Below are 25,483 nucleotides of genomic sequence, written 5' to 3' on the forward strand. Positions count from 1 at the left end.
AAGCTGGTGGATTTTGTCGTCCGCTTCATGGAGGAGATCCACAAGAAAATCAGCAAGATGAAGCTGTCAACACCAGGGCCTGCATTCTGGGGGAGGAATTCCTTGAGAACCTGAGGCTCTGGAATGGGAGAAGGCAGATCCCTCATGTTGGGATTTTGGGAGCGGGGTACGGGCCTCAAGCCAGCGTGCCCTTTGTGCCCAGAGCCGTCAGTCCCACCTGTGGGAACAGCGGTGCCATTGTGCCCAAGACCCTCTCAGGGACAGGGCAGGAGGATGCCCCAGGTTGCTTGCACCCCCTGTGCTGGGGAAGGGCTGGGTTTGAGATGCCAAGAGCACGGTGAGGGGCCTGGCAACAGCCACTGGGGACGCAGCCCCATGGCCCCGGGGCACACAGGGGCTCACAGCTGCCTCTCTTCTCTTGGCTTACAGTGCCCGGGGCCCATAGAGCGCCCGAGGCCCATGGGCGGGGCACGGCACAGCCGGGTTCCATGGGCGGGGCACGGAAGGCGCCGGTCCGTTGGACGCCCCGCCTGGCTACTCACGGCCCGCCGTAGCAACGGCAAACAGAGAGGGCGGTCCCGACGGTGGGGGCAGGACGTGTGGTGGGAGGAGCGGGAGGGGTGGCCTAAAAAAAGGGGATAAATGGGGGTGAACGGGGCTGGGGGGCACCAAAAAGGTTGGGGGGACCCTCGGGATGCGGGGCACGAAAGGGTTTGATGTTTGGGGTGAGTGTCGACGTGAACGAGTTCGAGGAACGGGGCTGGGAGGTTGGGGGGTGACACACACGACACAGGAGGGCTGGTGTTTGTCCACCTTCAGGTCAGTGAAGCCAGTGCAGAGGCCAGGGCTGGTGCAGGAGCTGGGGAGTTCCATGTGCTGGGCCCCACCTCGGTCCCCACAGGGAGGGGGGAAGCGCTTGGTCCTGGGGGATGAAAAGTCACACCAGCTCCCCTCGCCCTCAGGCTTCGTCTGGAAGGAGTCAATCTCTCTTTGGCACACAGACTCCCCCAGCCTGGCTGGGGGGAGGCGACTGCCAGACTAGGAGACGTGTTACTGACGATTTCCACGACAGTTGAAGTGAGGCCTCCGGGCCCTGTGAAGCACCTCTCGGGGTGCACAGTAGCCGGAATTCCGGCACGAATTTCTTTGACTTCGTGTCAGCTGCACAGAGTAGCCCCGGCTCAAGCATGCAGCAGCAGAGAGGTGGGTGCCTTCACCCCTTGTCCTGCTGTCCCTGCCATGGGACTGGGGACACGGGGCCAGCAGCTCAGCCTGGCTTGTCCTTAACAGCTCCTGCCAGCACCAAGCAGCAGCCCGCTGTCAACAAGGAGCTGCTGAAGAGGGCCAGACAGCATGTGAAGGAGGCCATCAAGGTGGGACCCGATTACACGCACACACCCCACAACATGCCATGAACATGCGCCTGTTGCATTTATGGCTGAGTGCTTGTGTCCTTCCCCAGGAGAAAAAGATCTTCTCAGTGCAGGGCCCCTACCCTGTGATGCGCAGGCTGCTGCGGGCACGAGGCTGGGTGGAGAAGTTCTCCACCACCACCAAAGTGGGCACTCGCTCAGTGCAGCAGGACACCAAAAAGCAGCTGGAGGAGAAGGTGGAGGACAGTGGTGGTGAGGAGCAATGGGAGGCAGTGCTCCATGCAGAGCCAGGTTCGGCGTCCTGTTGGACTCAGCACTGGGTCCAGATGTTGGAGGAGGAGGAGCAGGAGGAGGTCCCGTGGTATGCTGAGGACCCTGATGGCATCCATGACATCATGGTTAGTGCAGAGGGGCAGGGCTGGACTCCGCAGGGCACAGCCTGGGCAGGGCACTGAGAGTGAAATGGGGATTCCTCAGCTCACTCTGGTCCCCTCTGTCCCTTACTCAGTCCTCCATGGTGCGAGACCAAATGCCGACATTCATCTGGACAAGCCGGCGCAGTGCTGTACGCTACTGGCAGCTCCAGGACCACCAAATGGTAAACCACTTCAAGGGCACTGGAGCCTTCACCACCAAGGTGAGAATCTGGAGACGCTGAGGATGCAGTGCTGGGGATGAACAGGGGTGGCGGCAGGTCCAGCACTGACTGCCACCCCTGTCCATCTATACAGGAGGGGCTGTGTGTCAACCTCCAAAACCTGCCCTCATTCTACCAAGCGGATCCCACCACCTTCTTCCCAAGGTGCTACCGGCTTGGGAATGAGGATGAACGTCAAGCCTTCATCGGTGAGCTGGGGCTGTTGCTCTTCTGCCCCCCTGCCATATCCCATGTCCCCCCCTGTCTTGGGCAGGACAGGGTGAGGACAACTCAAATCCTTTGCAGAGGATTTCCGCCTGACAGCAGCTCACAGCCTGCTCAAACTGGCTGTGGAGAAGCCTGGCATCATGCAAGGGGTGATGGAGTCACCTGGCAAGGGGGCAGGTGAGTGTGTGGAGATGGGCCTGGTGGGGATGGTGAGGAGCTCAGGGCCCTGGCTGTGGGCTGAGCCTCTGCTTGGGGCTGTGCCTTGGGACCCGGATGCACCCAAAGCCAAGCATCCCAAGGGTAGCCAGCAGCCATGCCCCTCAGTCCATGCCACTTCCAGCAGGTCCAGTATCCCCATCACCCCCTGAGCTGCTGGAGAAAGCACTGCAGGTCTGCAGATTGCAGCTGGACAGGCTGGAGCACACAGACATTGACAGGGACTCCCCAGTGCTCCGTGTCACCAACGCCGACTGGGACTGCTTCCTGCATGAGTACTACCGTGTGGTGAAGTGCGTGTGGGGCAGGATGGGGTGGGGGGGCTACACAGCATGGCAGTGCTGGTGCTGAACCCCTGTGTCACCACCCTGCAGCGAGCAGGCAAGGCTGGAGTCCAGCATCCATCAGCAGGAACAGTGCAGGGCACTGCTACAGAAGCTGCAGGAGCGGCTGCCCCAGCTCCACATAGAGGGCGTTCACAATCTGTGGATAATCAAGCCCGGAGCTATGTCCCGTGGTAGAGGTGAAGTCAAGGGGAAAATGGGGTTTGGGCACAGGCTTCCTGGTGAGGAGGGGTCTCACCGGCACCGTGTGTCCCCGCTCACAGGCATCACCTGCTCGGCACGGCTGGAGGAGATCCTGGAGCTGCCTGGGAAACCCGCAGCGCCCTCAGCGCAGCCAGGACAATGGATAGTACAGAAATACGTGGAGCGGCCGCTGCTCATCTTCGGCACCAAGATTGACCTGCGGCAATGGATCCTGGTGACTGACTGGAACCCGCTGACCATATGGTTCTACCGGGACAGCTACGTGCGCTTCTGCTCCCAGCCCTTCTCCCTGAGCCACCTACACGCGTGAGTGCCCCCCACCCTGGCACAGCACACCCCACACCCCAGCACCCTGTTGACCCATCTCTGCTCTTCCCACACCAGCTCCCGGCACCTCTGCAATGTGTCCATCCAGAAGCAGTGGAGGCAGGCTGGGGGCCGCAACCCCAATCTGCCCTGTGACTTGATATGGTCCAGCCACCAGTTGCAGCTTCACCTACAGCAAGTGGGGCACACGGAGGCCTGGGAGATCATAATTGTTCCAGGCATGAAGGAGGCAGTGGTGGCTGCCCTGCACAGCGGCCGGGAGCTGGTGAGAGACCGCAAGGGAAGCTTCGAGCTCTACGGGGCCGATTTCATGTTCGGGGAGGATTGCCAGCCGTGGCTGCTAGAGATCAATGTCAGTCCCACCATGGCGCCCTGCTCAGCAGTGACCCGACTGCTCTGCGCCGCCGTCCAGCGTGACATACTGCGTGTGGTCCTGGACCACAGGGAGAACCCCGGCTGCTCCACTGGAGCCTTTGAACTCATTTACAAAGAGGTGGGTTTGGAGGGGCTGTGGGATAGGCTGCTCTCTGCTCCCAAGGGACAAGCAATAGAACAAGAAAAAAAAAAAGCCTCAAGCTACAGCAGGGGAGGTTTAGACTGGGGATTAGGAACAATTACTTCCCCCAAATGGGTAGTCAAGCATTGCAAAAGGCTGCCAAGGGAAGAAGGAGGTCACAGTCCACGGAGGGGTTCAATACCTTTGTAGACGAGGCCCTTAATAGCATGAGTTAGAGGTGGCCTTGGCAGTGGTGGGGAACAGTTGGACTTGATGATCTTAAGCTGTTTTCCAACCCAGTTGTTTCAATATCTCCCTGCAGGCCATTGTGTCAGTGCCTCCCTGCCTGGGACTGAAGCTGGTGGTGGAAGGCTACTCACTAAGGAAGCCCCAGCTGCAAAAAAAACCACAGGACAAACTCCCCACCATCCTGCCTCTTGTCCGCCCAGTGGTGCCCAAGCCTCCAGTGGGCTCCAGACCACTTATGAACACCAAATTACCTGTGATGCCCAAGCCAGCCGTGGTACCCAGGCCTCCTATGGTGGCCAAACCACTTATGTACAAGTATCCCATGATCACAAAGCCCATTATAGAGCCCAAGCCTCCTGCAGGGCTCAGGCCTCCAGATATCTCCAAACCACTTATGGGCACCAAGTTACCTGCGCTGCCCAGGCCTCCAGTGGTTTCCAACCCACTTATGGACAGCAAGCCTGCTGTGGTGCCAAAGCCTCCAGTGGTGCCTAAGCCATTCATGATCACCAAGCGTCCTACATTCACCAAGCCCCTGGTCAGAGACCAAGACTCCAGTGCTGCCGAGGCCTCTAGTGGTACATAAGCCACTTACGGTCACCACACATCCTACAGTCACCAAGCCCTCAGTAGAGTCCAAGCTTCCTGGGGAGCCTAAACCACTTATGGTCATCACGTGTTCTATGGTCACCAATCCCCCTACAGACTCCAGGCCTCCTGTGATGCCCAAGTGGGGCAGAACCACTCAGCTCCCACGGGCTGGAGAAGCACAGGTCAAGGCGGCTGCTCTGACACAACTGCACTTGCGCTTCTCCAGCTCTGCCCCCCAGGCACCACCACAGCCAAAACCCCTGCTCCAGTGGGTTCAGGCCACTATGAGCAAGCCTGGGGCTACTGTCCTGACCAGGGCACCCACTCAACCAGATGCAGTCCCACCAACAGCTCTGACTGCGTGTCCTGGGCAGCAGAGCTGTGTTGCTGGCAGCAGACATGAAGTAGCGCCCAGGAGCAGGCAGAAAAGCTGCAACAATAAGGCCATGAAGACGGGAACAGCATCCTGCCCACCCTAAGTGGGACAACATGACGGTAACCACTTCCCCCTACCTGAACCAGAATCCACCATCGCACAGGGACACACATCCCACCAGCCAAGGGGGTGAAAAACAGACGTAAACCCATCTGGCTGCTGCACTGTGACAAGATACCGCTGCCCAGGTGCAGAACCTGGTGGTGAAGGTACACCATGTAAATGCTCATGTACGCAAGAGTCGGGCCAATGGGAAACACCAGAACATCCAAAAAGTGGATAAAGCTGCTAAGATTGAAGTGGCTCAAGTGGACTTACATTGGCAACATAATGGTGAATTATTTTTAGCCACGGACCCATGACACCTCAGCCCATCAAGCGAAGATGCAACATACAGATGAGCCTGTGATATCGAGGGGCTGACTTAACAATGAACACTACTGCCCAGGTCATTCATGACTGTGAAACATGGGCTGCAATTAAAAAAGCCAGGCGGTTAAAGCCTTTTTGGTATGGAGGACAATAGATGAAGTTCAAATACAGGAAGGCCTGGCAGACTGACTGTATCACACTCCCAGCAACCCACCAAGACTTAAGCCATGTGCTTACCATGGTGGAAGCAACCACCGGATGGCTGGAAACATACGCTGTGCCCCACGCCACTGCCCGGAACACTACCCTGGGCCTTGAGAAACAGATTTTGTGGCGACACGGCACCCCAGAATGAACCGAGTCAGACAACGGGACTCATTTCCAGAACAACCTTATAGACACTTGTGCCAAAGAGCATGGCATTGAGTGGGTATATCACATCCCCTGCCATGCACCAGCCTCTGGTTAAATCAAATGGTACAGTGTGCTCTTAAAAACTACACTGAGAGCAATGGGTGGTGGGACTTTCAAACATCGGGATATGCATTTATCAAAAGCCACCGGGTTGGTCAACACGAGGGGATCTGCCAACAGGGCTGGCCCAGCCCAATCAGAACTTTTATGTACTGTAGAGGGGGATAAAGTTCCTGTGGTAAACATAAAGAATTTGCTGGGGAAGAAAGTCTGGGTTATTCCTGCTTAGGTAAAGGCAAACCTACTCGTGGGATTGCTTTTGCTCAGGGACCCAGATATACTTGGCGGGTAATGCGGGAAGATGGAGAAGTCCACTGTGTATCTCAGGAGCTTTTATTTAATGCGGGGGAAAAACAGCCAATGAACTCGTATTATATGCTGTCGCCTGCTATATAACACGTTTATAGCCCATCAGCTAGATGCCCATCTCCACCAATCTGGACTTTAAAAAGAAGATAGGTGCTGTCATGATCATCAGCAGAATACAAAGTCATGGAAAAGCCAGCAGCAGCAGCAGAACTGTCCTCAGGTCACCACTGACTGACCCTGACGTCCCTCCAATCACCACCCCAACAAAGAATGACTCTGTGTCTCTGCGCTGCCGTCCAGCCTGACATACTGCGTGTGATCCTGGACCACAGGGAGAACCTCAGCTGCTCCACTGGAGCCTTTGAACTCGTCTACAAAGAGGTGGGTTTGGAGGGGCTGTGGGATAGGCTGCTCTCTGCTCTCAAGGAACAAGCAATAGAAAAGAAAAAAAGCCTCAAGCTACAGCAGGGGAGGTTTAGACGGGATTAGGAACAATTAACTTCCCCCAAAGGGGTGATCAGGCATTGGAACAAGCTGCCGAGGGAAAAAGGAAGTCAAAGTCCATGGAGGGGTTCAAAACCTGTGTAGACAAGGCCCTTAATGACACGAGTTAGGGGTGAATTTGCAAGCGCTGGGGAACAGTTGGACTTGATGATCTTAAGCTCTTTTCCAACCCAGTTGTTTCAATGTCTCCCTGCAGGCAACCGTGCCCGTGCCTCCCTGCCTGGGACTGAAGCTGCTCTTGGAAGGCTACTCACTAATGAAGCCCCAGCTGCAAGAACAACAACCCCAGAACAAACTCCCTGCCATCCTGACTCTTGTCTTCCCGGTGGCGCCCAAGTCACTTTTGGTGGCCAAACCACTTATGAAGACCAAATCACCTGTGGTGCCCAAGTAACCCGTGGACAAATCACTTATGGTCACTAAGCGTCCTAGAGTCACCAAGCAAACCACAGATTGCAAGTCTCCTGCGGTGCACAGGCCTCCAGTGGTCTCCAAAACACGGATACCAAGTTACCTGCGGTGCCCAAGCCTCAAGTGGTCTCCAACCCACTTACAGACACCAAGCCTCCCATCGTGCTCAAGACCACTGCAGTGCCAGGCCTCCGGTGCTGGAGAAACCACATTCGGAACCCAAGCCTACTGTGGTGCCGAGGCTACCTGTTGTGCATAAACCACTTACGGCTACCAAGCATCCTAGAGTCACCATGCCCCCTATAGAGCCCAAGCCTCCTGCATTGCCCATCTCCCCAGTGGTCTCTAAACCACGCAGATACCAAGGCACCTGCAGTGCCCAGGCCTCAATTGTTCTACAACCCACTTACAGACAGAAGCCGCCCATGGTGCTCAAGACTACTGCAGTGACCAGACCTCCAACGGTGGCCACATGGTCACCAAGCCTACTGTGCTGCCGAGGCCTCCAGTTATACGTAAACCACTTAGGGTCACCAAGTGTCCTAGAGTCACCATGCCTCCTACGGAGCCCAAACATCCCGCAGTGTCCAGCCCACAAGTGCTCTCCAGCCCACTCAAGGACACCATGCCTACCATGGCTGTCAAGACTACTATAGTGCCCAGGCCTCCAGTGGTGGCCAAACCACTTACGAACACTAAGCCTACTGTGGTGCCCAGGCCTTCAGTGGTGTGTAAACAACTTATTGTCACCAAACGTCCTAGAGTCACCATGCCTCCTACAGAGCACAAGCATCCTGCAGTGTCCAGGCCTCCAGTGGTCTCTAAAACACAGACACCAAGTTGCCTGCTGTGCCTAAGCCGCAAGTGGGCATACCACTTATGGGCACCAAGTTACCTGCGGTGCCCAGCCCACAAGTGCTCTCCAGCCCACTTACAAACACCAAGCCTCCCATGGTGCTCAAGACGACTGCAGTGCCCAAAACCTCCAATGGTGGCCAAACCACTTACGGTGACCAAGCCTTCTGCATTGCCGAGGCCTCCAGTGGTGAGTAAACCACTTACGGTCACAAAGAGTCCTAGAGTCGCCATGACCTTCTATGGAACCCAAGCCTCCTGCAGTGGCCAGGCCTCCACTAATCTCCAAATCACAGACACAAAGCCTACTGTAGTGCCGAAGCCTCAAATACACGTAAACCACTTATGGTCAACAAGTGTCCTGCAGTCACCAAGAACCAGACAGAGGCCTAGCGTCCTGCGGGGCCCAGGCCACAAGTGCTCTCCAGCCCACTTACAGACACCAAGCCTCCCATGGTGCTCAGGACTACCGTGGTAAACAGGCCTCCAGTGTTGGCCAGACCACTTACGAACACCGAGCCTGCTGTGATGCTGAGGCCTTCAGTGGTGCCTAAAGAACTTATGGTCACCAAAAGTCCTAGAGTCACCATGCCTCCTACAGAGCCCAAGCCTCCTGCAGTGCCCAGGCCTCCAGTGGTCTCTAAACCAATTACAGACACCAAGGTACCTGCGGTGCACAGGCCTCAAGTAGTCTCCAGCCCACTTATAGACACCAAGCGTCCCATGGTGCTCAAGACTACTGCAGTGCCCAGACCTTCAGTGGTGGCCAAAGCACTTACGATCACCAAGCCTACTGTGGTGCAGATGGCCTCCAGTGGTGCGTAAACCACTTATGGTCACCAAGAGTCCTAGAGTCACCATGCCCCCTGTAGAACCCAAGCCTCTTGCGTTGCCCAGGCCTCCAGTGGTCTCAAAAGCAGTTACGGACACCAAGTTACCTGCGGTGCCCAAGCCACAAGTGCTCTCCACACCACTTAGGGGCACCAAGTTACCTGCGGTGCCCAAGCCACAAGTGCTCTCCAGACCACTTACAGACAACAAGCCCATGCTGCTGAAGACTAGTGTGTTGCCCAGGCCTGCAGTGGTGGCCACACCACAGGGACACCGAGCCTACTGTGGTGCCGAGGCCTCCAGCAGTGCGTAAACCACTTAAGGTCATTGAGAGTCCTAGAGTTACCATGCCTCCTATAGAGCACAAGCCTCCTGCAGTGCCCAGGCCTCCAATGGTCTCTAAACTACTTCCAGGAACGAAGGTACCTGTAGTGCCCAGACCTCAAGTGACCTTAAACCCACTTATAGACACCAAGCCTCCCACGGTGCTCAAGACTATTGAAGTGACCAGACCTCCAGTGACAGCCAAATCACTTATGGTCACCAAACCTACTGCGGTGCCGAGGACTCCAGTTATACGTAAACCACTTACGGCAACAAGTGTCCTTCAATCACCAGACACCCTATAGAGTCCAAGCGTCCTGCGGTAAACAGGCCTCCAGTGGTGGCCAGACCACTTACGGACACCAAGCCTACTGTGGTGCTGAGGCCTTCAGTGGTGCCTAAGAAGTTACGGTCACCAAACCTCCTAGAGTCACCATGCCCCCAATAGAGCCCAAGCCTCTTGCAGTGCCCAGGCCTCCAGTGGTCTCTAAACCACTTACAGACACCAAGGTCCCTGCAGTACACAGGCTTCAAGTAGTCTCCAACCCACTTACAGACACCAAACCTCCCTTGTTGCTCAAGACTACTGCAGTGCCCAGTACCTCCAATGGTGGCCAAAGCACTTATGATATTATGATCACCAAGCCTACTGTGGTGCAGATGGCCTCCAGTGGTGCGTAAACCACTTATGGTCACCAAGAGTCCTAGAACCACCATGCCCCCTGTAGAACCCAAGCCTCCTGCATTGCCCAGGCCTCCAGTGGTCTCAAAAGCAATTACGGACAACAAGTTCCCTGCGGTGCCCAAGCCACAAGTGCTCTCCAGACCATTTACGGACACCAAGCCTCCCATGGTCCTCAAGACTACTGATTTGCCCAGACCTCCAGTGGTGGCCAAACCACTTACGGACACTGAGCCTACTGTGGTGCCGAGGCCTCCAGCTGTGCCTAAACCACTTACGGTTACCAAGCGTCCTAGAGTCACCATGCCCCCTATAGAGCCCAAGCCTCCTGCAGTGCCCAGGCCTCCTGTGGTCCCCAAATCACGTAGGGACACAAAGCTTAATGTGGTACCGAGGCCTCCAGTGGTACGTGAAAAACTTATGGTCACCAAGAGTCCTAGAGTAACCATGCCACCAACAGAACCCAAGCCACCAGAAGTGCCCTGGCCTCCAGTGGTCTCTAAACCACTTACAGACACCAAGCTACCTGAAGGGTCTAGGCCTCAAGTTGTCTCTGTCCCACCCGTAGTCCTCCATGGTGGGAGACCACATGCCCACATTCATCTGGATGAGGCGGGGAAGTGCTGTGCACTACTGGCAGCTACTGAACCACCAAATGGTAAACCACCGGCACTGGAGCCTTCACCACCAAGGTGAGAGCCTGGAGACACCGAGGATGCAGTCCTGGGGATGAACAGGGGTGGCAGCGGGTCCAGCACTGACTGCCACCCTTGTCCATCTACAGAGGAGGGGCTGTGTGTCAACCTCCAAACCCTGCCCTCATTCTACCAGGCGGATCCCACCACCTTCTTCCCAGGGTGCTACCGGCTCGGGGACGAACACCAAGCCTTCATCGGTGAGCTAGAGCTGTTGCCCTTCTGCCCCCCTGCCAAATCCCATGTACCCTGTGTCCTGGGCAGGAGAGGGTGAGGACAACAGAAAACCTTTGTAGAGGATTTCCGCCTGACAGCAGCTCACAGCCTGCTCAAACTGGCTGTGGAGAAGCCTGGCATCATGCAAGGGGGGATGGAGTCACCTGGCAAGGGGGCAGCTGAGTGTGTGGAGATGGGCCTGGTGGGGATGGTGAGGAGCTCAGGGCCATGGCTGTGGGCTGAGCCTCTGCCTGGCGCTGTGGCTTGGGACCCTGATGCACCCAAAGCCAAGAATCCCAAGGGTAGCCAGCAGCCATGCCCCTCAGTCTATGCCACTTCCAGCAGGTCCAGCATCCCCATCACCCCGATATGCTGGAGAAAGCACTGCAGGTCTGCAGATTGCAGCTGGACAGGCTGGAGCACACAGACATTGACAGGGACTCCCCAGTGCTCCGTGTCACCGACGGACTGCTTCCTGCATGAGTACTACCGTGTGGTGAAGTGCGTGTGGGGCGGAATGGGGTTGGGGGGCCACGCAGCATGGCAGTGCTGGTGCTGAGCCCCCCGTGTCACCACCCTGCAGCGAGCAGGCGAGGCTGGAGCCAAGCATTCCTCAGCTGAAACAGTGCAGGGCACTGCTGCAGAAGCTGCAAGTGCGGCTGCCCCAGCTCCACACGGAGGGCCTTCACAATCTGTGGATAATCAAGCCCGGAGCTATGTCCCCTGGTAGAGGTGAAGGCAAGGGGAAAATGGGGTTTGGGCACAGGCTTCCTGGTGAGGAGGGGTCTCACCGGCACCATGTGTCCCCGCTCACAGGCATCACCTGCTCGGCACGGCTGGAGGAGATCCTGGAGCTGCCTGGGAAACTACCCTGTGACTTGATATGGTCCAGCCACCAGTTGCAGCTTCACCTGCATCAAGTGGGGCACACGGAGGCCTGGGGGAAGGTGACTGCCAGGCATGAAGGAGGCGGTGGTGGCTGCGCTGCACAGGGGCTGGGAGCTGGTGAGGGACCGCAAGAGCAGCTTCGAGCTCTACGGGGCCGATTTCATGTTCGGGGAGGATTGCCAGCCGTGGCTGCCAGAGATCAACGTCAGTCCCACCATAGCGCCCTGCTCAGCAGTGACCCGACAGCTCTGCGCTGCCGTCCAGCGTGACATACTGCGTGTGGTCCTGGACCACAGGGGGAACCCCGGCTGCTCCACTGGAGCCTTTGAACTCATCTACAAAGAGGTGGGTTTGGAGGGGCTGTGGGATAGGCTGCTCTCTGCTCCCAAGGAACAAGAGAAAAAAAAAAGCCTCAAGCTACAGCAGGGGAGGTTTAGACTGGGGATTAGGAACAATTACCTCCCCCAAAGGGGCGGTCAAGAATTGGAACAAGCTGCCCAGGGAAGAAGGAGGTCACTGTCCATGGAGGGGTTCAAAACCTGTGTAGAAAAGGCCCTTAACAGCGTGAGTTAGAAGTGGCCTTGGCAGTGGTGGGGAACAGTTGGACTTGATGATCTTAAGCTGTTTTCCAACCCAGTTGTTTCAATATCTCCCTGCAGCCCATCGTGCCAGTGCCTCCCTGCCTGGGACTGAAGCTGGTGGTGGAAGTGTACTCGCTAATGAAGCCCCAGCTGCAAAAACAGCAACCCAGGACAAACTCCCCACCACCCTGCCTCTTGTCTACCCGGTGGTGCCCAAGTCACTAGTGGTGGCCTAAACCACTTATGAACACCAAATCATCTGTGGTGCCCATGTCACTCGTGGTACCAAAGCCGCCTGTGGTGGCCAAACCACTTACAGCCATCAGCCCATGGTCACTAAGCAATCTATAGAGACCAGGCCTCCAGTGGTACCTAAGCCATTTATGGTCACCACACGTCCTACAGTCACCAAGCCCTCGATAGAGTCCAAGCTTCCCAGGGAGCCTAAACCACTTATGGTCATCACGTGTTCTATGGTCACCAATCCCCCTACAGACTCCAGGCCTCCTGTGATGCCCAAGTGGGGCAGAACCACTCAGCTCCCACGGGCTGGAGAAGCACAGGTCAAGGCGGCTGCTCTGACGCAACTGCACTTGCGCTTCTCCAGCTCTGCCCCCCAGGCACCACCACAGCCAAAACCCCTGCTCCAGTGGGTTCAGGCCACTATGAGCAAGCCTGGGGCTACTGTCCTGACCAGGGCACCCACTCAACCAGATGCAGTCCCACCAACAGCTCTGACTGCGTGTCCTGGGCAGCAGAGCTGTGTTGCTGGCAGCAGACATGAAGCAGCGCCCAGGAGCAGGCAGAAAAGCTGCAACAATAAGGCCATGAAGAAGGGAACAGCATCCTGCCCCCACCCTAAGTGGGACAACATGACGGTAACCACTTCCCCCTACCTGAACCAGAATCCACCATCGCACAGGGACACACATCCCACCAGCCAAGGGGGTGAATGGAATCAGTTTGCAGAGGTGAAAGCCATCCAGCTCGCCTGGCACATTGCTGAACACGGAAAGCGGGCAGTACTTTATACTGACTCAGGGATGGTGTTCAAATGCCCTTCGGGGGTGGTGGCAGCAATAGAAGACAAGGAAATCAGCAAGATGAATCTGTCTGCCAACACCAGGGCCCACATCTTGGGGGAAGAATTCCTTAAGAACCTGAGGGTCAGGAACAGGAGGAGGCCGATCCCTCATGTCCTCGAGAGAGGACGCCTTCAGCACCGTCGCGGGGGGAAGCTCAGCGTCCAGGAGCCTCAGTTCAGAGCGGCGGGAGCCCCCTGAGGAAGCCTCAAGCCCTCGATAGGATTTGCCTACGAGCCTGCAGCTCAGCTCACGCGAGCAGAAACTCACAGTGGCAGCGCCAGCACGGGCGGCACCAGCCCTGAGGGGTTAAAAACCCGCCTCAGGGAGCGCGGCAAACAGGGCGTGGCGAGCCAGTTTGCGCGGGCAGGCGAGGGGGATGGTGAGCGCTCGCCGTACGAGCTGGGCGCGGTCTGGGAGCTGTGCTCTGGGTGTCCCGGCGGTGGTCAGCGTAGGCACCCAGACAGAGCAGATGAGAGGGGAGAGTGCAGAGCAGAGCTCGGAGTGCAGAGAGTGCCTGCACCGGTCTGGTGAGGGGAGGGTGCACTACGGGCGGGGCTGCACCCGGTGCTCCCTGAGCTGCGGGGAGCTGCCAAGAGGCTGAAAGATGTCAGGGAAGCTGGGAGGAAGCAGGACTGCTTGCTCCAGGCCCAAACTGTGCAGGGGCCGCAAGCGTCCACTGTGGCTCATGGAGGAAAAAAGGAGGCCGTTAACGCAGGAAGCTGGGAAACAGCAACAAAACACAAAAAGGAGAAGTAAAAGGAAGGGGCTTCCTCCCAAATCTGATGTCCCCGCCCAGACCCGCTTTGCTGTCCTGAAGGGGGCTAATGAGGAAACACACTTGCACCAGGAACAAGCTGGCTGGTGCACTAGTAAAGAATGTCTCTACTGGTGCTCCCAGGAAAAAGCGGCAGGGTCGTAGTAGGAGGAGACTGCTTTGAAAGGGACAGAGGCACACACAGCCTGACCCAGTCTCAAGGGAGGTGTGTTGCCTACCAAGGACACGGATCAGGGATGTTGCAGAGAGGCTGCCTGCTCTAGTAAGTCCCACTGACCATTAGCCACTTCTAGTGATCCATGTGGGTGCTAGTGATACAGATAGCAGCAGCCCAGAGAACGTTAAGAAGGACTACAGAGCCCTGGGAGAGGTGGTTAGGGGCTCTAGAGCTCAGAAAGTCTTTTCATCAATTCCCCAGGATAAAGGGGAGGACCTTAAAAAGGCTAAGCAGATTTGCCAGGTTAAGAAATGGTTAGAAGGGTGGTGCCATAGTCAGGGGGTTGGGTATCTAGATCATGAGATTTGATTTTGAGGGTGTGGAACTCTGTCTCGGCACAGTTGATCAGTCAACAAAGAGTTTGTGGGTCAGGGTTAAAGGGAGAACAGTAATGGGAGACATTACTGTGGGGATCGGTTACAGATTGCCCGATCAAGAGGACTCTCTGGATAAAGCGCTCTGTAGGGAAATAGGAACAGCCTCATGCTCTCAGGCCCTTGTCCTCATGGGGGACTTCAACCACCCTGATATCTGTTGGAGGGACAGTATGGCCCGGCACAAGCAATCCAGGAGGTTCCTCGATTGTGCGGAAGACAACCTCCTCCCGCAAGTAATAGAGGAGCCAACAAGGAGAGGTGCCATGCTTGACCTCGTGCTCACAAACAGGGAAGGGCCGGTTGGAAATGTGACGCTCTAGGACAGCCCTGATTGCAGCGATCATGAGATGGTCGAGTTCGAGATCCTCAGGACAGTGAGAAGAGCATGCAGCAAGCTCACTGCCCTGGACTTCTAGAGAGCAGACTTTGGCCTCTTCAGGAACCTGCTTAATAAGGTTCCATGGGATATAGCCCTAGAAGGAAGTGCAGCAGGAGGGCCAGGAGAGCTCCTTGGTTGGGTAAGGAGCTGCTGAGGAAACATCAAGGGAAAAAAGAGGCCTATCAAAGGTGGAAGCAAGGACAGGCAGCATGGGAAGAATACAGGGATGTTGTTTAGGAAGCTAAGGCCCAGTTAAACTTGGCTAGGGATGTGAAAGATAACAGGAATGGATTCAGTAGGTACACTCCAAACAAAAGAAAGACTACGGACAACATGGGCCTTCTCCAGAAGCCATGGGACTGGGGACACAGGGCCAGCAGCTCAGCCTGGCTTGTCCTTAACAGCTCCTGCCAGCACCAAGCAGCAGCCCTCTGTCAACAAGGAGCTGCTGAAGAGGGCCAGACAGCATGTGAAGGAGGCCATCAAGGTGGGACCCGATTACACGCACACACCCCACAACATGCCATGAACATGCGCCTGTTGCATTTATGGCTGAGCGCTTGTGTCCTTCCCCAGGAGAAAAAGATCTTCGCAGTGCAGGGCCCCTACCCTGTGATGCGCAAGCTGCTGCGGGCACGAGGCTGGGTGGAGGGGAAGTTCTCCACCACCATCAAGGTGGGCACTCGCTCAGTGCAGCAGGACACCAAAAAGCAGCTGGAGGAGAAGCAGGAGGATGGCAGTGGTGAGGAGCAGTGGGAGGCAGCGCTCCATCCAGAGCCAAGGTCGGCATCCTGTTGGACTCAGTGCTGGGTCAAGATCTTGGAGGAGGAGGAGGAGGAGGAGAAAGAGCAGGAGGAGGTCCCGTGGTATGCTGAGGACCCTGATGGCATCCAGGACATCATGGTTAGTGGAGAGGGGCAGGGCTGGACTCCGCAGGGCACAGCCTGGGCTGGGTGGTGAGGCTGGGATGAGGACTCCTCAGCTGACTCTGGTCCCCTCTGTCGCTCCCGTGATCCTCCATGGTGCGAGACCGCATGCCCACATTCATCTGGATGAGCCGGGGAAGTGCCGTAAGCTACTGGCAGCTCCAGGACCACCAAATGGTACACCACTTCAAGGGCACTGGAGCCTTCACCACCAAGGTGAGAGCCTGGAAATTTCGAGGATGCAGTGCAGGGGATGAACGGGGTGGCGGCGGTTCCAGCACTGACTGGCCCATCTACACAGGAGGGGCTGTGTGTGCATATATATATATATATATATATATATACACATGAGACAAAAGCAACAATACATTGAAAAATGTGCGATCTGAGCATGATGTAAATGGCATGGAATAAGGAGTGGGTATTGTGCTGTGTTCATCTGTAACAAGCACAAGCTGGTGGACTTTGTCGTCCGCTTCATGGAGGAGATCCACAAGAAAATCAGCAAGATGAAGCTGTCTGTCAACACCAGGGCCTGCATTGTGGAGGAGGAATGCCTTGAGAACCTGAGGATCTAGAATGGGAAAAGGCAGATCCCTCATGTTGGGATTTTGGGAGCGGGGTGCGGGCCTCACCAGAGTGCCTTTTGTGCCCAGAGCCCCCAGTCTCATCTGTGGGAACAGCGGTGCCATTGTGCCCAAGACCCTCTCAGGGACAGGGCAGGAGGATGCCCCAGGTTGCTTGCACCCCCTGTGCTGGGGAAGGGCTGGGTTTGAGATGCCAAGAGCACGGTGAGGGGCCTGGCAACAGCCACTGGGGACGCAGCCCCATGGCCCCGGGGCACACAGGGGCTCACAGCTGCCTCTCTTCTCTTGGCTTGCAGTGCCCGGGGCCCATAGAGCTCCTGGTACCTAAGGCGGGGGCATGTAACGCGCCGGGCCGTTGGATGCCTCACCTGGCTGCTCCAGGCGACCTATGACACAGGAGGGCTGGTGTTTGTCCACCTTCAGGTCAGTGAAGCCAGTGCAGAGGCCAGGGCTGGTGCAGGGGCTGGGGAGTTCCATGTGCTGGGCCCCACCTCGGTCCCCACAGGGAGAGGGGAAGCGCTTGGGCCTGGGCTGGACTCCGCAGGGCACAGCCTGGGCTGGGTGGTGAGGCTGGGATGAGGACTCCTCAGCTGACTCTGGTCCCCTCTGTCGCTCCCGTGATCCTCCATGGTGCGAGACCGCATGCCCACATTCATCTGGATGAGCCGGGGAAGTGCCATAAGCTACTGGCAGCTCCAGGACCACCAAATGGTACACCACTTCAACGGCACTGGAGCCTTCACCACCAAGGTGAGAGTCTGGAGACGCCGAGGATGCAGTGCTGGGGATGAACAGGGGTGGCGGCAGGTCCAGCACTGACTGCCACCCTTGTCCATCAATACAGGAGGAGCTGTGTGTCAACCTCCAAAACCTGCCCTCGTTCTACCAAGCAGATCCCACCACCTTCTTCCCAAGGTGCTACCAGCTCGGGGATGAAGATGAACATCAAGCCTTCATCGGTGAGCTGGGGCTGCTGCCCTTCTGCCCCCCTGCCATATCCCATGTATCCTGTGTCCTGGGCAGGCCAGGGTGAGGACTACACAAATCCTTTGCAGAGGATTTCCGCCTGACAGCAGCTCACAGCCTGCTCAAACTGGCTGTGGAGAAGATTGGGATCGTGCCAGGAGTGATGGAGTCACCTGGCAAGGGGGCAGGGGAGTGTGTGGAGATGGGCCTGGTAGGGATGGTGAGGAGCTCAGGGTCGTGGCTGTGGGCTGAGCCTCTGCTTGGGGCTGTGCCTTGGGACCCTGATGCACCCAAAGCCAAGCATCCCAAGGGTAGCCAGCAGCCATGCCCCTCAGTCCATGCCACTTCCAGCAGGTCCAGCATTCCCATCACCCCCTGAGCTGCTGGAGAAAGCGCTGCAGGTCTGCAGATTGCAGCTGGACAGGCTGGAGCGCACAGAAGTTGACAGGGACTCCCCACTGCTACATGTCACCGTCCAGGACTGCTTCTGCACGAGTACTACCGTGTGGTGAAGTGCGTGGGCGGCGAGATGAGGTGGGGGGGCCACGCAGCATGGCAGTGCTGGTGGTGAGCACACGTTTCAACACCCTGTAGCGAGCAGGCAAGGCTGGAGCCAAGCATTCCTCAGCTGAAACAGTGCAGGGCACTGCTGCAGAAGCTGCAGGAGCGGCTGCCCCAGCTGCACGTGGAGGGCATTCACAAACTGTGGATAATCAAGCCTGGAGCTATGTCCCGTGGTAGAGGTGAAGTCAAGGGGAAAATGGGGTTTGGGCACAGGCTTCCTGGTGAGGAGGGGTCTCACCGGCACCGTGTGTCCCCGCTCACAGGCATCACCTGCTCGGCACGGCTGGAGGAGATCCTGGAGCTGCCTGGGAAACCTGCAGCGCCCTCAGCGCAGCCAGGACAATGGATAGTACAGAAATACGTGGAGCGGCCGCTGCTCATCTTCGGCACCAAGATTGACCTGCGGCAATGGATCCTGGTGACTGACTGGAACCCGCTGACCATATGGTTGTACCGGGACAGCTACGTGCACTTCTGCTCCCAGCCCTTCTCCCTGAGCCACCTACACGCGTGAGTGCCCCCCACCCTGGCACAGCACACCCCACACCCCAGCACCCTGTTGACCCATCTCGGCTCTCCCCACACCAGCTTCCAGCACCTCTGCAAGGTGTCCATCCAGAAGCAGTGGAGGCAGGCTGCAGGCCCCAAACTACCCTGTGACTTGATATGGTCCAGCCACCAGTTGCAGCTTCACCTGCAGCAAGTGGGGCACACGGAGGCCTGGTAGAACCTGACTGTGCCAGGCATGGAGGAGGCAGTGGTGGCTCTTAAAACGTGCTCTTAAAAACTACACTGAGAGCAATGGGTGGTGGGACTTTCAAACGTGAGGATACATGCCTACCAAAAGCCACCAGGTTGGTCACCACCAGAAGATATGCCAACAGGGCTGGCCCAGCCCAATCAGAACTTTTATGTACTGTAGAGGGGGATAAAGTTCCTGTGGTAAACATAAAGAATTTGCTGGGGAAGAAAGTCTGGGTTATTCCTGCTTAGGTAAAGGCAAACCTACTCGTGGGATTGCTTTTGCTCAGGGACCCAGATATACTTGGCGGGTAATGCGGGAAGATGGAGAAGTCCACTGTGTATCTCAGGAGCTTTTATTTAATGTGGGGGAAAAACAGCCAATGAACTCGTATTATATGCTGTCGCCTGCTATATAACACGTTTATAGCCCATCAGCTAGATGCCCATCTCCACCAATCTGGACTTTAAAAAGAAGATAGGTGCTGTCATGATCATCAGCAGAATACAAAGTCATGGAAAAGCCAGCAGCAGCAGCAGAACTGTCCTCAGGTCACCACTGACTGACCCTGACGTCCCTCCAATCACCACCCCAACAAAGAATGACTCTGTGTCTCTGCGCTGCCGTCCAGCCTGACATACTGCGTGTGATCCTGGACCACAGGGAGAACCCCAGCTGCTCCACTGGAGCCTTTGAACTCGTCTACAAAGAGGTGGGTTTGGAGGGGCTGTGGGATAGGCTGCTCTCTGCTCTCAAGGAACAAGCAATAGAAAAGAAAAAAAGCCTCAAGCTACAGCAAGGGAGGTTTAGACGGGATTAGGAACAATTAACTTCCCCCAAAGGGGTGATCAGGCATTGGAACAAGCTGCCGAGGGAAAAAGGAAGTCAAAGTCCATGGAGGGGTTCAAAACCTGTGTAGACAAGGCCCTTAATGACACGAGTTAGGGGTGAATTTGCAAGCGCTGGGGAACAGTTGGACTTGATGATCTTAAGCTCTTTTCCAACCCAGTTGTTTCAATGTCTCCCTGCAGGCAACCGTGCCCGTGCCTCCCTGCCTGGGACTGAAGCTGCTCTTGGAAGGCTACTCACTAATGAAGCCCCAGCTGCAAGAACAACCCCAGAACAAACTCCCTGCCATCCTGACTCTTGTCTTCCCGGTGGCGCCCAAGTCACTTTTGGTGGCCAAACCACTTATGAAGACCAAATCACCTGTGGTGCCCAAGTAACCCGTGGACAAATCACTTATGGTCACTAAGCATCCTAGAGTCACCAAGCAAACCACAGATTGCAAGTCTCCTGCGGTGCACAGGCCTCCAGTGGTCTCCAAAACACGGATACCAAGTTACCTGCGGTGCCCAAGCCTCAAGTGGTCTCCAGCCCACTTACAGACACCAAGCCTCCCATCGTGCTCAAGACCACTGCAGTGCCAGGCCTCCGGTGCTGGAAAAACCACTAGGAACCCAAGCCTACTGTGGTGCCGAGGCCTCCTGTTGTGCATAAACCACTTATGGCTACCAAGCATCCTAGAGTCACCATGCCCCCTATAGAGCCCAAGCCTCCTGCATTGCCCAGGCCTCCAGTAGCCTCCAGCGCACGGACAGGAAGCCTGCTGTAGTGCCGAGGCCTGCAATGATACGTAAACTGCTTATGGTCAACAAGTGACCTACAGTCACCACACACCCCAGAGAGCTCAAGCGTCCTGCGGTGCCCAGGCCTCCAATGGACTCCAGCCCACTTAAGAACACCAAGCTTCTCATGGTGGTCAAGACTACTGTGGTAAACAGGCCTCCAGTGGTGACCAAACCACTTATGGACAGCGAGGATAATGTGGTGCCGAGGCCTTCAGTGGTGCCTAAACAACTTATGGTCACCAAGTCTCCTAGAGTAACCATGCCTCCTAGAGCCCAAGCCTCCTGCAGTGCCCAGCTCCCCAGTGGTCTCTAAACCAGTTACAGACACCAAGGTACCTGCAGTGCACAGGCCTCAACTGTTCTCCATCCCACTTATAGACACCAAGCCTCCCATGGTGCTCGAGACTACTGCAGTGCCCAGACCTCCAATGGTGGCCAAAGCACTTATGGTCACCAAGCCTACTGTGGTGCAGATGGCCTCCAGTGGTGTGTAAACCACTTATGGTCACCAAGAGTCCTAGAGTCACCATGCCTCCTATAGAACCCAAGCCTCCTGCATTGCCCAGGCCTCCAGTGGTCTCAAAACCACTTCTAGACACCAAGCCTCCCATGGTGCTCAAGACTACTGCAGTGACCAGACCTCCAATGGCAGCCAAATCACTTATGGTCACCAAGCCTACCGTGGTGCTGAGACTTCCAGTTATACGTAAACCACTTGCAGTCAACAAGTGTCCTACAGTCACCACACAGAGTCCAAGCGTCCTGCGGTAAACAGGCCTCGAGTGGTGGCCAAAGCACTTATGGACACCCAGCCTACTGTGGTGCTGAGGCCTTCAGTGGTGCCTGAAGAACTTACGGTCACCAAGCATCCTAGAGTCACCATGCCTCCTACAGAGCCCAAGTCTCCTGCACTGCCCATCTCCCCAGTGGTCTCTAAACCACGAAGACACCAAGGCACCTGCAGTGCCCAGGCCTCAATTGTTCTACAACCCACTTACAGACACCAAGCCTCCCATGGTGCTCAAGACTACTGCAGTGACCAGACCTCCAACGGTGGCCAAATCATGGTCACCAAGCCTACTGTGCTGCCGAGGCCTCCAGTTATACGTAAACTACTTAGGGTCACCAAGTGTCCTAGAGTCACCATGCCTCCTACAGAGCCCAAGCATCCCGCAGTGTCCAGCCCACAAGTGCTCTCCAGCCCACTCAAGGACACCATGCCTACCATGGCTGTCAAGACTACTATAGTGCCCAGGCCTCCAGTGGTGGCCAAACCACTTACGAACACTAAGCCTACTGTGGTGCCCAGGCCTTCAGTGGTGTGTAAACAACTTATTGTCACCAAACGTCCTAGAGTCACCATGCCTCCTACAGAGCACAAGCATCCTGCAGTGTCCAGGCCTCCAGTGGTCTCTAAAACACAGACACCAAGTTGCCTGCTGTGCCTAAGCCGCAAGTGGGCATACCACTTATGGGCACCAAGTTACCTGCGGTGCCCAGCCCACAAGTGCTCTCCAGCCCACTTACAAACACCAAGCCTCCCATGGTGCTCAAGACTACTGCAGTGCCCAAGACCTCCAATGGTGGCCAAACCACTTACGGTGACTAAGCCTTCTGCATTGCCGAGGCCTCCAGTGGTGAGTAAACCACTTACGGTCACAAAGAGTCCTAGAGTCGCCATGACCTTCTATGGAACCCAAGCCTCCTGCAGTGGCCAGGCCTCCACTAATCTCCAAATCACAGACACAAAGCCTACTGTAGCGCCGAAGCCTCCAATTATACGTAAACCACTTATGGTCAACAAGTGTCCTACAGTCACCAAGAACCAGACAGAGGCCTAGCGTCCTGCGGGGCCCAGGCCACAAGTGCTCTCCAACCCACTTACAGACACCAAGCCTCCCATGGTGCTCAGGACTACCGTGGTAAACAGGCCTCCAGTGTTGGCCAGACCACTTACGAACACCGAGCCTGCTGTGATGCTGAGGCCTTCAGTGGTGCCTAAAGAACTTAAGGTCACCAAAAGTCCTAGAGTCACCATGCCTCCTACAGAGCCCAAGCCTCCTGCATTGCCCAGGCCTCCAGTGGTCTCTAAACCAATTACAGACACCAAGGTACCTGCGGTGCACAGGCCTCAAGTAGTCTCCAGCCCACTTATAGACACCAAGCGTCCCATGGTGCTCAAGACTACTGCAGTGCCCAGACCTTCAGTGGTGGCCAAAGCACTTACGATCACCAAGCCTACTGTGGTGCAGATGGCCTCCAGTGGTGGGTAAACCACTTATGGTCACCAAGAGTCCTAGAGTCACCATGCCCCCTGTAGAACCCAAGCCTCCTGCGTTGCCCAGGCCTCCAGTGGTCTCAAAAGCAGTTACGGACACCAAGTTACCTGCGGTGCCCAAGCCACAAGTGCTCTCCACACCACTTACGGGCACCAAGTTACCTGCGGTGCCCAAGCTACAAGTGCTCTCCAGACCACTTACAGACAACACGCCTCCCATGCTGCTCAAGACTAGTGTGTTGCCCAGGCCTGCAGTGGTGGCCACACCACAGGGACACCGAGCCTACTGTGGTGCCGAGGCCTCCAGCAGTGCGTAAACCACTTAAGGTCATTGAGAGTCCTAGAGTTACCATGCCCCCTATAGAGCCCAAGCCTCCTGCAGTGCCCAGGCCTCCTGTGGTCTCCAAATCATGTAGGGACACAAAGCCTAACGTGGTACCGAGGCCTCCAGTGGTACGTGAAAAACTTATGGTCACCAAGAGTCCTAGAGTAACCATGCCACCAACAGAACCCAAGCCGCCAGAAGTGCCCTGGCCTCCAGTGGTCTCTAAACCACTTACAGACACCAAGCTACCTGAAGGGCCTAGGCCTCAAGTTGTCTCTGTCCCACCCGTAGTCCTCCATGGTGGGAGACCACATGCCCACATTCATCTGGATGAGGCGGGGAAGTGCTGTGCACTACTGGCAGCTACTGAACCACCAAATGGTAAACCACCGGCACTGGAGCCTTCACCACCAAGGTGAGAGCCTGGAGACACCGAGGATGCAGTCCTGGGGATGAACAGGGGTGGCAGCGGGTCCAGCACTGACTGCCACCCTTGTCCATCTACAGAGGAGGGGCTGTGTGTCAACCTCCAAACCCTGCCCTCATTCTACCAGGCGGATCCCACCACCTTCTTCCCAGGGTGCTACCGGCTCGGGGACGAACACCAAGCCTTCATCGGTGAGCTAGAGCTGTTGCCCTTCTGCCCCCCTGCCAAATCCCATGTACCCTGTGTCCTGGGCAGGAGAGGGTGAGGACAACAGAAAACCTTTGTAGAGGATTTCCGCCTGACAGCAGCTCACAGCCTGCTCAAACTGGCTGTGGAGAAGCCTGGCATCATGCAAGGGGGGATGGAGTCACCTGGCAAGGGGGCAGCTGAGTGTGTGGAGATGGGCCTGGTGGGGATGGTGAGGAGCTCAGGGCCATGGCTGTGGGCTGAGCCTCTGCCTGGCGCTGTGGCTTGGGACCCTGATGCACCCAAAGCCAAGAATCCCAAGGGTAGCCAGCAGCCATGCCCCTCAGTCTATGCCACTTCCAGCAGGTCCAGCATCCCCATCACCCCGATATGCTGGAGAAAGCACTGCAGGTCTGCAGATTGCAGCTGGACAGGCTGGAGCACACAGACATTGACAGGGACTCCCCAGTGCTCCGTGTCACCGACGGACTGCTTCCTGCATGAGTACTACCGTGTGGTGAAGTGCGTGTGGGGCGGAATGGGGTTGGGGGGCCACGCAGCATGGCAGTGCTGGTGCTGAGCCCCCCGTGTCACCACCCTGCAGCGAGCAGGCGAGGCTGGAGCCAAGCATTCCTCAGCTGAAACAGTGCAGGGCACTGCTGCAGAAGCTGCAAGTGCGGCTGCCCCAGCTCCACACGGAGGGCCTTCACAATCTGTGGATAATCAAGCCCGGAGCTATGTCCCCTGGTAGAGGTGAAGGCAAGGGGAAAATGGGGTTTGGGCACAGGCTTCCTGGTGAGGAGGGGTCTCACCGGCACCATGTGTCCCCGCTCACAGGCATCACCTGCTCGGCACGGCTGGAGGAGATCCTGGAGCTGCCTGGGAAACTACCCTGTGACTTGATATGGTCCAGCCACCAGTTGCAGCTTCACCTGCATCAAGTGGGGCACACGGAGGCCTGGGGGAAGGTGACTGCCAGGCATGAAGGAGGCGGTGGTGGCTGCGCTGCACAGGGGCTGGGAGCTGGTGAGGGACCGCAAGAGCAGCTTCGAGCTCTACGGGGCCGATTTCATGTTCGGGGAGGATTGCCAGCCGTGGCTGCCAGAGATCAACGTCAGTCCCACCATAGCGCCCTGCTCAGCAGTGACCCGACAGCTCTGCGCTGCCGTCCAGCGTGACATACTGCGTGTGGTCCTGGACCACAGGGGGAACCCCGGCTGCTCCACTGGAGCCTTTGAACTCATCTACAAAGAGGTGGGTTTGGAGGGGCTGTGGGATAGGCTGCTCTCTGCTCCCAAGGAACAAGAGAAAAAAAAAAGCCTCAAGCTACAGCAGGGGAGGTTTAGACTGGGGATTAGGAACAATTACCTCCCCCAAAGGGGCGGTCAAGAATTGGAACAAGCTGCCCAGGGAAGAAGGAGGTCACTGTCCATGGAGGGGTTCAAAACCTGTGTAGAAAAGGCCCTTAACAGCGTGAGTTAGAAGTGGCCTTGGCAGTGGTGGGGAACAGTTGGACTTGATGATCTTAAGCTGTTTTCCAACCCAGTTGTTTCAATATCTCCCTGCAGCCCATCGTGCCAGTGCCTCCCTGCCTGGGACTGAAGCTGGTGGTGGAAGTGTACTCGCTAATGAAGCCCCAGCTGCAAAAACAGCAACCCAGGACAAACTCCCCACCACCCTGCCTCTTGTCTACCCGGTGGTGCCCAAGTCACTAGTGGTGGCCTAAACCACTTATGAACACCAAATCATCTGTGGTGCCCATGTCACTCGTGGTA

At 56.6% G+C, this 25,483-nt stretch overlaps 2 protein-coding genes and 1 pseudogene across 2 annotated transcripts; all 3 read left to right on the top strand.

Annotated features, from left to right (window-relative positions):
• Positions 1 to 1,461: 1,461 nt before the first annotated feature.
• On the top strand, positions 1,462 to 4,660 carry LOC133271261 (tubulin tyrosine ligase 3-like). The gene is made up of 9 exons (XM_061457208.1): positions 1,462 to 1,771; positions 1,882 to 2,010; positions 2,105 to 2,219; positions 2,317 to 2,415; positions 2,582 to 2,747; positions 2,829 to 2,977; positions 3,062 to 3,308; positions 3,387 to 3,822; positions 4,148 to 4,660. The coding sequence occupies exons 1-9, from the start codon at positions 1,502 to 1,504 to the stop codon at positions 4,658 to 4,660; spliced, it is 2,124 nt and encodes a 707-aa protein (XP_061313192.1). The 5' UTR covers positions 1,462 to 1,501.
• A 7,074-nt stretch (positions 4,661 to 11,734) lies between these two features.
• LOC133271262 (tubulin monoglycylase TTLL3-like) lies at positions 11,735 to 12,468 on the top strand. The gene is made up of 2 exons (XM_061457209.1): positions 11,735 to 12,007; positions 12,322 to 12,468. The coding sequence occupies exons 1-2, from the start codon at positions 11,735 to 11,737 to the stop codon at positions 12,466 to 12,468; spliced, it is 420 nt and encodes a 139-aa protein (XP_061313193.1).
• Positions 12,469 to 15,362: 2,894 nt separating this feature from the next.
• Positions 15,363 to 25,423, top strand: LOC133271263 (tubulin monoglycylase TTLL3-like; annotated as a pseudogene).
• Positions 25,424 to 25,483: the final 60 nt, after the last annotated feature.

The sequence above is a fragment of the Pezoporus flaviventris genome, unplaced genomic scaffold (genome assembly GCF_033815535.1).
Source record: "Pezoporus flaviventris isolate CSIRO_AGI_PZ_B2104156 unplaced genomic scaffold, CSIRO_AGI_Pfla_v1 ptg000023l, whole genome shotgun sequence".
NCBI classification, from domain to species: domain Eukaryota; kingdom Metazoa; phylum Chordata; class Aves; order Psittaciformes; family Psittacidae; genus Pezoporus; species Pezoporus flaviventris.